Raw genomic sequence first — 18,363 nt, forward strand, 5'->3', positions numbered from 1 at the left:
TGGGTGGATACAACATGAGGCAAAGAATATTACCTTTTATGGTCATTTTCGATACAGAATCAATATATGGGCGGAGCTGACACACTCCTTGAGCCCGCGAAAACATGGTCAAGCAAGGACTAACTGATAACAGATGTGGTCAAGTCTGGGCATGCGCCAGACGGACAAAGGAGCTATTTATAGACTGTTACTAGGCAGATTGCAAGAGCAACTAACACGAAGATAGGACTCTTCTCGTGCTACGCACGTGGAGGCATGACAATACAAAATGGAGTCCAGACTTTAGTCAACATAACGACAGAGACTTGGTCCTAAAGGGGAATTAATGTCTTCAGTGAATGCTTAATCACACCGTCGTTTCAATTTACAACAACTGGGGTAGTTCACTAGCACCTAGGTGGCAAAGAATGCTTTAGGTGTTATTGTTAAATGCAGGTGCACACCATGAACTCTCTGGCTGTGGTGCGCCTCAGGTGTTGCCCTCCACCCGTGACAGTCTCGCAAAAAGTTGTGTGTGAAATTAAATTTTTTTAAACTGAATGTGTGCACAACGCGTCTGTAATAAAAAAACAAGCATTGACATAGCCAATAGGTCTCGCCTTTGGGACCTTATAAGTGTTTAGCCATGCAACAGATAATGTTGTTGCACCAAGGATATTGTACTTTATAACTAAATACTTATAAGGTTCTAAAGGCGAGACCTATTGGCTATGCCATTGCTTGTTCTTTCAGTGAACATGATTTCTTTTAACAGCCTGCAGGGCGGTGAATGGGGGTCTTGCCAATAATTTCCCAACTATTATCAGTGCTTAATTTGTAAAAATGTAAGTGCCAGGGCCCTTCTCGGAAGGCCAGTGCAGCGTGCACCACTGATACCCTGCCAGTGCTGCCAATGGCAGCACCAACATAACAACTAACCATTGCACTCTTACAAGTTTGACAATTGAGACCATTTAAGCCTACACAAAGTTAAAATGACGATATTAGAGGCTGGTATTATTCATTTTAAATGTATATTGACTTAATAAACATGGTTGTTGTGCTCATCTCAAAACAGCACCACCATGTGGTGGGCTGTCACTAGAGCCGGTGCTTACAATTAAGTGCTGGTGCTGAGCACTGGAAACCACCAGCACAAATTAAGCACGGACTATTATCACATACCGAAAAGGTGCAAGATGGCTTATCTATTAAATATTCTTTGTATTTGATCATTGGTAGTTACTAACTTACAAATAAAAATGGAGGTGGAAAGGGAACTCAATACACTTCTTTTATTGTGGAAGTTGGCTTGGTGCTCTGATTTCTAACAGTTAGTTGGCCTAAGTACCCAAAGCACATCCGAGCCACAAGTGATCAGAGGCATTTCTAAGCTCCTCGTGAGGTCGAGCCTACCAGATAGTGCAAGCTGTCTGGTTGCAGAAGTCCTTTTGTGGCCTTACCAAGAACTTACAAGGGGTTTACATCCGGCCCATTGCTTACCATTCTCTGGCCTTTTTGTCACTATCATGTGCTTGCAGCTTATTCAATGACTTCCCTTCTTCCAGGCTATCCATCCTGTGTTTGTCCCTCTCCTAGGAACTCTTTTACCATCTCTGTAATCGACTGGATCCTATTCTTCCGCTGCTCACTTTTAGAGAACTATATTTTTCTTTTTGCCAAGGCACTCCATGAGGGTGTATATGTTTTCCAGCTCTCTCCTGCATATAATTGTAATTGCATTTAGATAGTGCTTACTACCCTTGACGAGGAGTTGAAGCGCTTTTTCGGCGAGTAGCACGCTACTCTGGAACCCTTATAGGATTAGTGGTGAATTAGTATAGTGAAATATGACATTTGAGAAGTGGACATGTTAGTCTGTTATTTTGATTGAAAAGGATAGTGGAGGGATAGAAGAGTGAAGGATTTAGACTTTTTTTTTGGGAGGTCATAGCAGTAGTGGGAGGCTTGGGATTAGTAAAAATGGATGTGGAGGGGCGGAGTCAGAGGGAAGAGTTACGAAAGGCTTGTTTTGGGGGATCACTACAGTAAAAGAGGTGTCAGATGGTGCAAGGAGGGGTAGAGTAGGGGAGAGTCTAGAAAGGGCTATTTTGGGGATCATGGTAGTGGTATCGGGTTTGAGATGAATGAGAGAGTAGATGTAAAGGATGTATTGATAGAGGTATAGGGTGAGAAATTCGGTAGTGCATTGGAAAGAGTAGTAGAAAGAGGTTTGAGATGATTCAGAGAGTTGAGGTAGATATATTGAGATAGGTATTGGGTGAGAAATAGGGTAGTGCATTGGATGTGCTGAATTGGAAGAAAGTAATAAATATATAGATCCATAAGTAGATGGAAAGTTTATTGATGCATAAAGGAAGTAACTATATGTAGATTAAATATATTGTTAGAGGTATAGGGGGGGAATAGTGTAGTGCATTGAATATGCTTTTTTGTTAATTTATTTATTTTGGGAGGAAAGTAATACATATATTGATCCATGTACATGGAAGGTATATAGATGCATAAAGGTAGTAAGTTTAAGTAGATTAAAGATGCATTCAAGTGTTGTTCTTAAAAATGGATTTATTTATTTATTTTTATAAACATAATTATTCTACATGTTTATACAATGCAATACACATATATAGGTACATATCTATAGCACAAATAATGCTTATGTACAGAGGGATATGCTGTATATTTCTGTTTGCGTATGGTGCTTATGTGGGGAAGAGCCAATTCTTGAGTAGTTTTCTGAAGATAAGGTGGTTGTTGGTGGATCTTATGTTGGGGGGTAAAGAGTTCCATATTTTGGCTGCTTGAACAGAGAAGGTTCTGCCACCCATAGTTTTTTTCTTATATCTTGGGATTTTGAGGCGAGGTGCCACTCTAGAGCGGAGGTTCCTATGATGAATGTATTTGGTGATTTTATTCTTGATGAAGAGTGGTCCCATTTCATGTATTGCTTTGTGGGTGATACAAAGCAGCTTGAACGTGGATCTTCTGATAACCGGTAACCAATGCAGGACTTTCAAGGAAGGGGAGATGTGATCTCGCGGTTTAAAATGCAAGAGTAGTCTGGCAGCCAAGTTCTGAATCCGTTTTAGTCTATTCATAGTTGTTAAAGATGATCCGTGGTAGAGGCTATTGGCGTAATCGAGTTTGGACAGAACAAGGGAGATGGTCGCTTGGACCTTGTGTGGAAATCCCAAATGGGGGAAGATTTGTCGCAGAGATTCTATAGTAACAAAGCTTGATCTAGCTAGTTTGTCCACTTGGGCATTCATCGATAGCTTGGAGTCCATGGTCATTCCAAAGTTTCTTACTTCCTTCGATACTTTAGGCGGTGATCCCAGTTCATCAGGCCAGGCGGCAAGCGGGTCATAATGTTTCCAATCGCCACACGTGAGTATTTCCGTTTTGGAAGCATTCAATTTTGAGATAGCTCCAAGTCATCTATTGATCCACGGCTCTGAGACAACTTAAAATTGGTGACTTTGCAAGCTCCATACTGAAAACAAAAGCTGAACATACATTCTCGGGTGAAGCACATCGCTGATTAGAATGGAGCAGACGAACCCTGAACTTAAAAACTATTGCAAAGTCATCACGAAAAGTGGCATTTTTTCTGCCGATTTGGAACTGGAGACTCTGAACCTCATGTACCACTCATATACTGATGGCTGCTATATCTTTGGAGCACAAAAAGCCATACTCAAGCTCTACAAATCGCATCCTGCATTGTTTCTGTTTTTAGAAGCGTTTGTGCGTCGAGTGTGAAAACTGTGACACCCTCGGATATGAGCCAGCAACATTTACTGTACACGCGCGGCTCTTCTCACTGCGACTAAAACAAGCTCATTTTGGCAAAGCGTGCCTCAGGATTTGGCCACTTTCACGACCATAGACACAGGAGAGGGTGTGGTGGCTTGACAGCTAGGGCGACCGACTTTGAAGCTGGGGAACCAGGTTCTATCCTGGCGGGAAACACTCAAGCATCCTGTGATTCTGGGCATATCACGTAATCTCCCCGTGCCTAAAAATGAACGTGTCCCTCTGTAACGCAACTGGTGCTCATGTAAAGCACTCTTATGCCTTCAGGTCAAATTCACTCTATAAGAAACTGCAAAAAACTAAAAAAAAATGTTCATTTAGATATGAACATTCAAGCAAGTTCAAACTGAACCTCCTTCTCTAAGTTTTTAAATGATGTAATAATTAACCAGGCAGCCAGCTTTGCCTTGGGGCTTGAGGCGCAGGTGTTAATTTTCCACAGATTGAGGGGATACATCTGAGGAGGGACCCTTGCTCCTACCTCCGGGCCCACTTTGGCGCTGTTCCGTAAGAGTGCATCAGTTCAAGTGGACCAGCAGCAACTTGTGTTTGCTCCAGAATCCAATTGCAGACTTTGATGATTCATATAATGTTATATTGCACCTGGAGTAAATCTCACATGGAGCCAAATGCTTATGCAAATGTCTGTGAATCAGAGCCATTAAAAAAAAAATCAATACAAACCCCACAGCTCTCGGTGCCTGTGTGACGGGAAAGGGGGAGGGAGGGCTCATCCCATTCTCCATTATTCTTCTCTACCTTCGTAATGCCTTCTCTTCTTCTACCTCTCTTTCAGTCACTTCCCTTTTCTCTTACTCTCCTTCTTTCTCTTCACTCTGTTATCCCCCTCCCACCTCCTCCTTTCCACCTGCGTTAATCTCCCTTAATCTTCTTCCACCTTCCCTTCATTCCTTTCTTCCTCATTTCATTACTTGTCCGATTCTCTTCATTTCCCTCTTTCTCCCTCATCTGTCCTCGCCCTTTTCCCAGCTCCACAATACAAAATACCATTCCACATAATTACACTCCATAAAACACAATCCCATAATTCCAGTACACTTAATACCACATAATTACTATCCACATAATTCAACTGCACACCATGCCACATAATTCCACTCCACAAATCCACTCCACGCCACACTATTCCACCCCACACATTTCCACAACTAACAATTCCAATCCAACCCACATAACTCCACTATACACAGTATACATACACTCCATAACACATTGATACAAGACATTGCCATTTGCAGCGCCAATAGCTCTAACTCAAGCAAATGCAAGACCTATTGCATTTCCAATGCTTGTTTAAATGGTTGTTTGGTAGCGACAATACTCAAAATCAAAGAGTTGTTACATTTCTAAATTATAAAAGGTTTATGAATTTCTCTTTCTTAATTTGGTTGTGCATGATAAGATGGTATTCACAATTAAAGCAAAAGGGTGTGATAGCCTTCTCATTTCATGGGGCAGAAGCCCAAAGGCCTAAAGAAATACAGGTAAAGATGGATAATCTTATTAAATTACAGGACACGCCTTATACATTCAGCGTGCACAACCATAACTGTATGGCTACTTCCTCCCTACATAAAACTCTATGGTCTAGCACTGCCAAGACTGTTCAAAGAGTTGTAAATCAATAGCCTGATAGCTCAAAATACTTTGTGATGTTAAAAATTAACAGGCAAACTAATAAACCTTATAAAGTCTTTTATAATTTTGTAATATACCTACGCTTCGATTTTACAGTATTGGTGCAGTGCCAAATATCTGGACTATAATTGGTGTACATGCTAAAGATACTCTATGTTAGTGTCCAGATTTTCTAGAATTGAAAAATGTAACTCATATTAATGTTTTATAAGGATGCAACTATTATTTTACTTAATACTTCACACAATAATATGTGCTATTTATTTTGTCCAGGTTCTCCTGTATTTGCATCTGTGTTTTCACAAAGTATGAAACATAAGCAACAAACACACCTTCAGAAGGAGCTAAAGTCTGAAGACAAATGTGTTGGTGAGTGAAAATCATAGCACTTGGGGTAAGAGATAGGATCTAGGTGAGAACTGGGTGGTGTTATACAGCTGAGAAAAATCATCTTCACCTTCCATATTCCTTTAAGAGCTGCAGGCCCTTGAATGAAGGCTAGCATGCAGCTGGATAGTTGGATGATCTAAAAATGGCACACTAGTCCCAGCTGGCTACTTTGTTACTACCTTAGAAACCAGTTTGACTTGATATTGGGGACTGGGGGAATTTAAAGTAGCTTTACTCTTAGATACTTAATGAGTATAAAAGATGGAAACACTGCAATTAAAGAAAAATGAGATAAGGCTTTTGGTCCTCTCAGAAGGAAAAGTTGACGTGTGCAGAGAAAAAATTGCCTCACATACATCGGCTCTTGCACACTCAGTATATACTTTTCTTACCTGCCTTGTGTAAGTGATTTGAAAACTGGTCTATCTTTAGCTTTTTAATCAGTGTGCCTTAGAAAACACTGTGACTGCATTAATGTCGGGGGGATGGATATTTCAAACATGTGAGCGTTGCTCCCATAACACATTTCCTAAGTCAACATTTACAAGTTCTAGCTTTATTATAAGGTAGTTCAAGGAATTCCAGTGGTTCACTCTACAGAAGCAAAAGCACCACTCATTAATGAACATGCGGCTTGATTTAGAGAAGTGGTTAATTTGTAAATAAATAAGTGCCAGGGCTCTCGTCAGGAGGCAGCTTGCACCAGTCCATTTCTCCTGTTAGTGCTGCCTAAAACAGAACCAACTACCAACCATGAAAGTGGGGAGATGATGTGGCATTATGGCCAGAGCTGCCAACTCACTTAATCTCCTTGTGGCTACCATGAATGAATGTGAATGTGTCCTGAACTGATGCTCATTAAAAGCGCTGGTGTTGATGATTAAGTGCCGGTGCTGAGCACCGGAAACCACCGGCTCAAATTAAGCACTGATTTAGAGTTTAGTGAACAGGTACTGTTTGCCTTATTACAAGGGCTTTAGGATATCATTTACTCATAATAAGGCAAACAGGATATCAGTCATGTTTGCCAAATTTTATATCAGGCCCATAGTTCCCATTGTTGAAAGTACTAGTTTCTTCAGGTGTGTCAGAACCATGTTCAGAAGGCCAAGGGGAAGCAGGTGCTACTGGGCCCAACAGTGGGGGATGAGGGATTTTATTCCTTATGTCCCGGGGCTTGACCTACTAAGGATTCTGAGCACCTGGGGCTGAGTGCCCCATTAGTACTTGACTCTCAGTGGTAGCGTGGGTCTAGCAGTCCAAGACTTTGTTTGGGGGGTGGTTTGGGGGGGTGGGATACAGTGAATGAATACAATTTATTTCATTTCCAGCAATAAATGATTGTCCAGCAAAATACGTTTTTAACACAAAAGTAGAAATTATATACAACCAGTGTAATACAGCATACACTCATAGTGAACACAGCCCATTAAGGGCAGGGCTCCAGTGTTGACTGACAGTACCTTGAGTCTCGCTTACCTCCCAATAGCAGTTGTGGTTATTCCCCATTCACTACTGACAACATCCAGGTCAGGCCCCACTAGCAGTTTGAGTTTCAGGAATCTCCCTCCGAATTTATTATAAAAGGCAAAAGTGTTCCAGCGCCGACGCGCTAACTGGTAGGCAAGGTCCCGCATATATTGTCTGACTAAAGTCTCATAGAGTGTCTCTCTCATGAGGCGGCGAGTATCACACATTTGACTCTGTAGGGGCCAATTCTGGTTGTTGTCAGTGCTCCTCAAATGCTACTGTAAGTTTCCTTTGGTCTTCCCAACAAGGGGGGATTGTTAGCAGTTCCTGGTTCCGATCCTCAGTCAAACCTCTTTTCACGATGATGGCATCCATCAGGCTGTGCTCCTTGGCCTCCTCCCGTTGCCCCCTCTGGCATACAGGGACGCCTACTCACACCTTACACTTGTGATGGCACGATTGGCACAGTAATCTTCACTGCAGCCCTCCTGTAGTTTACAGGGGTTGGTGGCTTAATCCTGCACCCAGGCAACAACCACATAGGCAGCCATCTTCTCAAACATCACAGCAGGGATCCACTCGCCAGGCTTCCCCACTTGATGTTGCTCCCTCCTTCTCTCCTCTTCCTCACAGAGCTCACTGTTCTTGGCAAGTAGGTAGCCACTGGTGATCCAGGGTCAAGTGGTTTTGGATGTCCCTTGGTGATGTCCCCTCACCCAGCTGGGAGGCTGGCAGGCCCCAGTCTCCAGCCCTGGTCACAGGCAGAAGTCTTGCAGAGATTTCCCTCCTCACACAGTCCATCTGGCTGCTTGACAGTCGGCCATTTCTGGGGCCTCGAGCTCCCCTTCTTATAATCTCTTTCCAGATATGATTTTGGTCTGAGTCTCTAAAGTTTGTATTGGGGGTCTGCTTACTTTTGAAGTGCCCTCTCCTCTGTCCTGCCCTTCCTATTGAAAGCAGTTTCTCACAGCAGCAGCAATTCCAAATATGATAACACCCCAACACAGGCCCTGGGAGTGCCTAGAGATTCACACCTGGATGTCAGTTACAGTAATATGTGCCAGGTCTGCAGGCCTACTATTTATGATTCTCTTTTCAGCCTATCTCCTTCCTGAGATGTACCCAGGCCTCATTCCATTGACCTCTCTTTGAATCAAAGAGTACCCTTTGAAGTGTGCTAGAGAGCAGGGGTCTCCTTCCTCTGGTGTGTGTGTCCACCCAGCTCACAAGAATGCAGCAATCCACAAGTCTGCCTGGTGGGATTCCTCTACCTCCTGTCAGCCCTGGGTCTCCCAAAATGGAACCCAGAATCTCACCTGTTGTCTACCATTCATAGGCACTCAGGCTTTGGGTGCCCCTCCAGGTCCACAAAGATCACAATCCGCGAGACAGGTTTATGTCATGGTGCACAGACATGATCTGTGTTCACCCATGACAACAAACATCAGCACCAGGGATCCAGACATCATTGTAGCTGGGGCCACTCCGGGCAGGGGTAGACCTCCATCACCATGTTAGGGACATTTCGGACCAAACAGACAGCCCTCCCAGATCAGAACACCCCAAACCCACTCCTAATCAGGAGAGTCTAGGTGGTCAGATTGGTAAAACATGGCAAGGAAGTCCATGAGCATTACCATAGCTCAACCATGCTCTGTGTTCCACTATAAAGTCTAACCCTTGCAAAGAAATAGACCATCTCACCAACTTGAGATTCTCTCCCTTCATAGCCATCAACAATTTCAGTGGGAGAAAGCAAGGAGAAGCCAGCAGCCAGGACTACGTGTGTCAGTGTTCCCGGGGTCTAGGAGTCAGCCCATACCTTCCTCTGCACCTTATTGATTGGGCTATACAACTTCTGTGAAAGGTCCTGCAGCGTGGGAGAAAGTAAGGAGAAGCCAGCAGAGAGTACTTTAGGTCCCAGTGTACATGGGGGCCAGATGGCGGCCCACTCCTTCATCTGCACCTGACTGACTTCGCTATAAAGTGTTGTGAAAGGGCTTGCAGTGCAGGAGAAAGCAAGAAGCCAGCAGCTGGGACTACATGTCCCAGTGTTCATGGGGGCCAGAAGGAGGTCCACACCTTCATCTGCACCTGATTGATTGTGCTATCAAGTACTGCGAAAGGTCCTTCTTGATTGGTAAAAATCAGTACTAAGCTGTCCTTTTGCTGGTTTTCAATAAAACACAAAATCTAATAGACATAGTAAAAGAATGTAATATAAACTTAATTCTAGCTGCACAGGCAAATGATACTACAGATAATAACATTTCTTTACTAACGCTGCTACTTCTACATTCAGCAGCATAGTTTGCTGCCACCAATGTCCACAGCTAACACAATGCTTATTAATTCCTAAGCAGTCTTCTCCCTACAACCAGGCAGAGCAGAAAGAGCAGACAGTAATACTGCGTTTATTAGCTCAGTTCTTGCATGGTATATCGAGACAGGGCAGTGCGACACTGGCTTGTAATAGTAGAGTACTGAGCACCCCATAATACATATGTCTCTTATTGTAAATAGAAAATTTTAATTTAGCTGATTTTTGCCATTTGTCTAAAGACCAGAGCAGCAGGAAAGTATGTTAAAGGCCTATAATTCACCTTTTTTCTACTACAATGAAATATTAAAATATGGAAATCTTTCTCCATCCTTGTGCATATTTGACATGAGGTGTGATGTTTTCAGAATTTACTTGCATAAAAATGATGGAAACAGTCTCTGTTCTCCTTAGCACTAAAAGATGTCTGTATAAGTTTCTAAGGTGGCCCCTCACCCGCATAATTTAGGTTGAACAACAATGGTGTTGTCTTGTATTGAGAAGATCATTGTCCCTCTTTTTCTATGCAGTCAGAGTTGTTGAGTCGTCAGCAATCTTGCAAGACAAAGTTGGCTCCAAAAAGCCTGCCTGTGATCTTCACGAAAGATGTTCACAGCTTCTGCTTGCACGAAATCAAGCCTTCCAGTAAATCAAAGATTTTTCCTCTCTGCCTACTGCTTGTCTCATCTTAAATACATTTTTCAATTATTTCGAAAAGAGCAGGCCTCACAATGAATGATGTCAAATGCAAGTAGTAACATATTAATCTCAATGCACCTCCACTTATTTCTATAAATAATATAAAACATAATTTTACTTGTATATGAATAATAGATACACTATCAAACAATTATGAAGCCAATAATACTAAATGCAGTACTCGTTTATATATAGGCAATATACACTTGTATGAATATTTGAGATCTATGAAATTCAGTAGGGGAGTACATAAGCAGAAAACCCAAATATTATATCAGCTGGACTGCTGGAAAGAGGGGTTTGAGTACTGAGATATTAAACATTCATTGAAACGAAATAATGAAAATATACTTTAAAGAGCAAATTCAATGAAAGGGTTCAAACAAGGGAGTTAGGACCAAGAAACAAGGGAGAAATAATTGACTATGCAAATGAAAAGTGAAGGGAGTTGATAAGAGCAAATTTCTGTACAAGCAATAGAAAAAACACCATCCCTCCAATTTTGTAAGGAATGAAAAAGCAAAAACAGTGATGACCACTGATCTTTATACTTTTTGAAAACATTAGAAAATACTGCAAAAACCTATTGGGATCCACAACTAATAGAAACTGAAGTCAGGAAAGCCTTGGTATGGTTCATTCTCATTTATAGGCTCCCCACATTCAGTAATTCAGCTTACTCATCATACTGTCATAATTTAATTTCCTTTATTCCCTCCACTAAGTCACTTCTTGTCACTTCGTCCATACTGTCACAAATTTCTTAAGGTAACTTCTGTGGCTGTGTAGAATCTTTTCAGTAACCATAAAGTGGTCTATTCCCAGTTCCCAACTTACTAATCAGTGTGTCTCTCTTGCTACCAAAAGCACCACATCTAATAGGTGTCCTTGATTTAGCCAGCAACCTTTCCTCTTTTGTGATTCCCAGCAAACAGCAAAACAGGTGGAGGGCTGGACTCGCAAAAGTATGAATACTTGCAATCTTAAAGGATTTTAAGATTAATCTTACTGTAATTCATGTGTATTTTGCACAGGCCGATTCTGAATGTATTTTTCTACTGCAAAGATTTTAATTAATCATGCAATAAAGATAATTGAATTGAATGGACTCAATCTTTAATCCTACTATCTTGAGTGTGGCATTCTCCTTAAGGGCTGTTCCCTCCATTAGAGAGGCTTCTCTTCTGAAACTCTGCCAAATGGTTATCTCTGCTGGACTTGGACAACTCTTTGCTGAAGTTCTTACTCCTCAGATGGTACCTGACTTTTACTTATTCAGTAGTCATCTTTGCCCATCTCTGATATATTAATCCGTATGTATTCCTTTCTCTTTCCAGTGTATCATACCCTTAGGGTTGGCAGTTGTTAACAGGTAGTCTCTGCTATTGACCCGTAAAGGAATTCCCAAAGTTATTTCTCTCTTCCTAACATTGCAGCCATCCCTGATACAATAGTTTGCAGTAGAAGACAGAATACTCAATCAGATTGGCTTACAGTCCCTCCTCTCTATAAAGCCCTTTTCTAAGCATGCAAGTGAATCCCCACTAGGTTCATGCAGTCAGTCATTATCTACCTGCAAAAGGGATTTCCAGTAATTTTCTGATGGTAATGTGATCCTTATCCTCCATCCAGTGACACTTTACCTCAATAGTGAACATTTTAGTGCAACACCTTCACCCTGTCTTTGTAGAGAAAAAATAACAAGCCCCTGCCACTTTGTTTTGAAAGAGCTGTGCCGGCCAAATTCTTGAATTATGTCTGGCACTTCTTGGCTTCGGAGTCAGGAATGGGAAATTTAAAAGGAACTTAACCATCAAGTGACTGAATATTAACTGACTTTCTGTGAAAAACAGTCATACAATTGCATGATTTTAAGCCTTGAGAAAGTTCCTAAAGCCAAACAGTTACGTATTGAGAAGAAAGAGTTTCATTTGTTATCAATACAATAAAATAATTGCTATTTAATCATGGAGATCAGGTGCCTATAAATACATTTGTGTGTAACCTGCTGATCTGTGCACATGAATTGAATTCGATGTACTTCATCCATAATGCAGACTGACACAAGATACATTTCTTCACACATATAGGTCTGTTTACTTGTATTTTGTTTTAATCCAACAGGTGGAGGAAGAAAAAGCAGGAAAAGGATAACAAACTTTTTTGTGGAATACACTGATAAAACAACAGCAGTCAACAACGAGCATGAGCAAACAAAAGAGGAGGCGGAAGTACTCCAGAGCCTTGACATGAGAATGAAGTTCGATAGCCAATTGTGGTCAGATCATAACATAGAACTTGGAGAAGGAACTTCATCGTCTCATGAAATTAGCTTCACTAATCCTGAACATTCGGATGGCAGTCGCAGAACTTCCACAGTAAAACAAACTTACATGGATGATGAGCTTGCTGGCAACTTGTGGAATGCAAAGCTTCTTAAGGATCATCCAAATGTACAGCCACATTTGAGGCCATATACATGTACAGAATGTGAAAAGAGTTTCAAAATGAAGCATCATCTCACCCGACACAAGCGAACTCATACCGGAGAGAGACCCTTTAACTGTACAGAGTGTGGAAAAAACTTTAGTTTAAAACACCATCTTATTGGACACCAAAGAACACATAATGTAATGAATGTGAAAAAAGCTTCTTTCAGGGGAAACACAATATTTCACTCAAGAGAACCCAAATGGGAGTAGAGACAGATTAAAGCCCATGTGTTGGTGCAAGGTGGTTGCAGTACTGAAGCATCAAATGATGTAAAATTCTTCAGATTTCCTGCTTTAGTGTAGTTCCACATGGACGTTATTCATTGTCCCATCACAGATCTGCGAGAAGAGAAGTCCACAAAGCACATGCAGGCCAAAAAGGCAGAAGTCTGTTATATAATAGCTGAATGCTAAAAGAACTTGTGACCTGCTTCTTCCTTTTTAATCCATCACAGAAGTAGCCTAGGTCTTGCAAAAATACCTTCTAACCTCCTATAAACAAAACAGGGCACTATACAAAACTGACAATAAAACAAAGTGGTCTTTGGTATATGTAAGGGCTAATTATATTTAAATTTAAGTTGAGACCCTTATTGCCAACAGTTTAAAAATCGCATTTATTTAAGCCTGTTGTCTATTCAAAAATCTATCTTGTGGTCATTTATCGTGCATTAATAAATCCTCCTATGAGCAATACATATTTTTTAAGGAGGCCCTATTTGCTGCTAAAACATACATAATTAGCCACATCAATCCTTCTAATATAACTATATTTCCCATTGTCATAGCCTTGAAATACCTTCACGTTCAGGGAGGATACTGTAAAATCAGGCACATACTAAGCCCTCTGACATTAAAAGTCACTGAGTATTCAAAGTCTCAGATACGTTGCAAACAGTTAACAGCCATAATACTTGGCTGCATTACAAACCATTTCACTTCAGATTTCACACTGGTCTTCAGAGTATCTCTAAATCCAAGGTCTTCTTTGTAGATTTTTGTTATCATTGTTTTCCCCTGTTTTAGTCTTCGGGGTGTTGTCTTTCGATCTGCATTTTCAATAGGGACTGGCTGCTAAGCCGTGCAGGAGGATTTTTTTTTCCACAGAACAGTTCTAGCTCTTTTCATGTTTTTGACGCCATGGGTCCATAGATGAAAACTGTGCATGCTTTGGAGGCCCAATGGTATCTTTGGATATGCACGAGAAAAACCTCATTACTTGAAGCATGTTTCCTGCTTGCTACTTTAGTTCTCCTAAATACATCTGCCATTAATTGTTACAGGTTGACTTTTTTATTACATCCAGTCCAACACCGAATTCCTCCCGTCCCAAAGATACCTGTCATCAGGCCAAGTGAGTGTTGAGATAACCTGACAGATGTTCTGCTTGACAAAAATCTTGTACTCCAAGCAGTAATGTTAAAGGGTTATCTAGAAATATGCTACAGGTTTGGGCCATGGCCATCGGATGTCATTTATAGACTTTATTGGGGAATATCGCCAATCCAAGCAGAATCAACAGTGTACTTGGTCCCTCTCCAGACATTTGATTGCAAAGGACCCACTAGACTGCATCTCCTCCTTCAGTCGCTTTCCCCGGCAGGATGTGCCTACATCACATATCCCAGCCAGATCTGCTGCCGTCGGATCTGAATGTGAGGTGCAGGTCCTTGCCAAGTAATACTTTACCATTCCATGCTTTTGTGACGGAGCCACCACATATAATCTGTCCTTGAAGAGATTATTGCTTCATATAAGGTATACCTTTTCTTAGATTTAGATTCTTCCATCACTATCTTTACAGTAGAGTTGTATGAGAAAAATGCTGAATCAAGGCCTACTGGATACCCCCCACATGGATAGCATTCATAGACATGAAGTCTTCTGTAGCATGCTGACAATCCTCCTGCATACCCCCCACATGGATAGCATCATAGACATGATGTCTTCTGTAGCATGCTGGCAATCACCTCCTTTATTGCTCTGATCTTGGCTAAGGCAGGCTGCCTATACAAATATTGTAAACCAGAAGAAATCTAGTCTCCGTTTTGACATCTGATCTAACTTGACTGTGTTTATGATGAAACTCGATCAGTTCAAAAGGTATATGACCCTTTAAACCTGTTTATCAAGCCTGCCCTGTGACATTAAGATCGGTTCCCACACATAAATTATCATCCAGACAGGATTCGCCCAGGGAGACTCCACCTCTGGCTTGAGTGGCTTAGTGAAACAAAATGGGGCTGAGGATGGTAAGAAGAATAAACAGGAGAACCTCCAAATCTGTGCCTCCCAGATAAACCGATAAACCTTCCTGTGGGATGTATAACTTGCCACCAAAAGCTAGGTTAATGTAAGTATAGCTTTGTTGAAAGTATTTCTTCAAAAGGATATCACAATGCATGTTGTCCACAATTAAGTTCCTGTAATCCAGGCAGCAAGTCAACTCCTTGGGATTTATCACAGGATGAAAGCCTTCTAATTTGTTCTGCCCCTATAACACTTACCCTAATTTAGGACTCAACTTTATTGGCAATATATGCTGCCTATATGTTGAGATGAGCCAGTAAGCATTCCCTAAAATACACACCTCCCTCTCTGTCTTTAACTTTTAGGTCTACAAAAACCCCTCCCTTACCCTTGCTGTTTAAGCTGTCTCAACAATTATTGAGTGGCCTTGGGAAGTCTAATATTACCTCCGGGATGCTCCTAAGTAGTGAGCCTAACTTTCCTTTCTTGTGGTACTTCCCATGTTTATTTCCTACGTGTGACCAGGTTAGTTGTCTCTGTCACTATACTTTCCATAGGTGGTCTGGTGATACAACCCACCTCAAATGATTGCACACCTATTTGCCATGACTTTTATGGTTCTTAGAGGTGCCTTTATCGGTGCAACCCCAGCACGCTTACATTCATTCCTTTCTTTCAGCGTCATCGACACAGATCCAGAGAGCTACCGTCGTCATTTCTGACCAACATTTTCAACCCTTTTGTTGACCTTTTGGGATCAATTTCTCCCAGTGTGCTAGGTATATGTCCCCAAACAAACTTGCAGGTTTCAAACCTTGTAGTGAATGTCACAGACAGATGCCTGTGTCTAATCCCCACTTGGTCTGTCTATGGTGCCTAGGGTCGGACCATGACCCCTGATCCAGCGCTGACTGCTGGTCAATGTACCTGAAGGTGATTTGGGAGTGAGCAATGAAGCTCCTTACAGCACAACGTAAGAAGGCTCCACATCATTCCTGGTTCTGGGGGAGATCTCGAGCCTGGTCATGGAGCCAGTCTCACAGATGGTCATCTTCAATGTCCAAGTCTTTGTCGCTTCTGGGGCCTGCTCCCGCACTCCGTTTGGGGAGCTGGCAGCTGGGTCAGCTCTGCGCCTTCCCGAATTGCCGAGAGCCCCAGCGACCCCCTTCTCAACCTAGGGCATTTCACATATCCGTGCATTCTATCATTGGACCAATGACTCCCTCTGGATTGCCTTCGGGCCCTATGGAGCTGAGAAGTGCCCCAGGTGGGTTACTGCTGTAGGGTCTACCCCTGACACCAGAAGTATCTTCTGGATCTGTTACCAGATCGTGACCTGCTCTGCTGAAGCTAGTTCACCGGTGCCACATGGTGATGCAGAACCCATAACCCATCACATGTCTGACTCTGAGTCTGCACCTCCACGATGCCCTTCGATGTCAACACCTGGGCTGACCAGACTACGCTACCCCTCTGGTTCAGACTCACGGCCTGTGTCCTTTGTCAGTCGCAGCTTTGTGGAGGGTGATGATGGCAACAAATATGGGTTTTCAGACCCAGCCATTGAACTGCCCCAGCCCTACCATGAAGACAACTGGTATGAGGAGTTAGAAGATGCCAGCAGACTGGACATGTCCCCAGAATCTGGTCTGGTCTTTCCTTGACCTTGCCACAGAGGGAGGTGCATCCTTCAACATAGTGGTAAGGAAAGCAGTGGAGGTACTCGATCTGCAGCTTCCCTCTATCGAAATGATGTTGAACGTCCTGACTGAGGTGCATCAACATGAGCTAAGATCTGTGGCGCCTCTACTCACTTTTAATGAATCCCTTATGGATATGCTCCTTGAGACCTTGGCCAAACCTTGCACATGCGCGCTTGTGCACAGGACCATTCTCCAACCTGCACCGGCGTACACAGCTTTCATCACCCAACACCCCACCCCTGAGAGCCTGGTAGTGCAGGCCTCAGCCTCCAAAGTCAACCCTAGTACGTTCCATACCACCCCACCAGACAGATAATCCAAAAACCTGGACAATTTATGGAAGAGGATTTTTTCTTCAATCAGCCTTGCAATGTAGTTGGTGAACAACCCATGCCTCTCGGGCCTGTACAACCACACTGTGTGGGACTTGGTCGTGCAAGTCTTGCCTATGGCCCTGGAAGAGGCCCGAGCCATACTGATCCAGGCAATGATGGACGGCTGGGACACAGCAAAGTTCACCATAAACCACTGACTCGCTAGGCAGGGCCATTCCCTCGAAGGTGGCACTCCGTCGTCACGCCTAGCTCCAATCAACTGGCTTCTCAGGGTGTGTCCAGTCTGCTCTTATAGACATGTCACTTGCTGTCTCCTGACTGTTCAGCGACAAGGCCAATACAGCGCTCAAGCGCTTCAAGGAGAGTCGGTTCACCACCAGATCTTCGGACCTTTCCTTGGCTCCACGCCAACTGCACTCCTTCCACCTTTCCAGCCTTTTCATGGCCATGGACTCAGCTCCCACAAGGGCTGCGGGACCCAGAGCCAGCAAACTGTCCAATTGTTCCCTGCCTTTCTGGCTGCTGCAGCTTCAAAACCTTTTTAATATGCCCTCAACACAGCACACTCATCCTGTTGGCACCAGGCAGGATCAGGCACCATCTGCCCCAATGGCAAGCGATAACCTCTGACAAGTGGGTGCTGCAAATCGTCTAGTGGGCTTATGCCCTCTGTTCCTGGAAACCCCATCGCCCTTGCCACCGTCCTCGGTTCATCTAACAGAGGTCCACCTCTACTTGCTACATAATGAAGTGCTGGCTCTTTTGGCCAAAAAAGCAATGAAGAGTGGTTGTATCCCTGCTACCTTTTGGTGCTTAAAGAGAATGGAGGCTTCTACCCTTTCTTATATATTCACATGCTCTATGCTTTCATACGAAAAGAGAAATTCAAGATGTTCACCTTGGCCCAAGTCCTGTCTGCCTTAGATGCTGGAGATTGGATGGTAACGTTGAACCTGCTGGATGTGTATTTTAACATTCCTATCCTGCAGGCCCACTGGCCCCACCTGCGGTGTATCAGGAGAACTTTAAGTTTGATGTGCTCCCTTTTGGCCCCACTAGTGCCCCTCGGGTGTTCACTATAGTGATGGCAGTGGTTGCAGCACATCATCAGAGGTCAGGGGTTCCAGTCTTCCCCAACTTTGATGACTCGCTACTGAAGGCAGGCTCTCCACAACCAGTCATCACCCACCACCAGACTACGACGAACCTCCAGCATTCCCTGGGGTTCA

At 43.0% G+C, this 18,363-nt stretch overlaps 1 protein-coding gene across 1 annotated transcript in view; it reads left to right on the forward strand.

The window, feature by feature from the left end:
• Positions 1-13,542, forward strand: part of LOC146775775 (uncharacterized) — a 314,322-nt gene extending 300,780 nt beyond the window's left edge. Inside the window, exons 7-8 of the mRNA XM_085636909.1 lie at positions 5,749-5,844; positions 12,479-13,542. Of these exons, the coding sequence (XP_085493035.1) occupies positions 5,749-5,844; positions 12,479-13,056 (674 nt within the window). The 3' untranslated portion in view covers positions 13,057-13,542. The remainder of the gene's footprint in view (positions 1-5,748; positions 5,845-12,478) is intronic.
• Positions 13,543-18,363: the final 4,821 nt, after the last annotated feature.

This window comes from Triturus cristatus, chromosome 12, assembly GCF_964204655.1.
Source record: "Triturus cristatus chromosome 12, aTriCri1.1, whole genome shotgun sequence".
NCBI classification, from domain to species: Eukaryota; Metazoa; Chordata; class Amphibia; order Caudata; family Salamandridae; genus Triturus; species Triturus cristatus.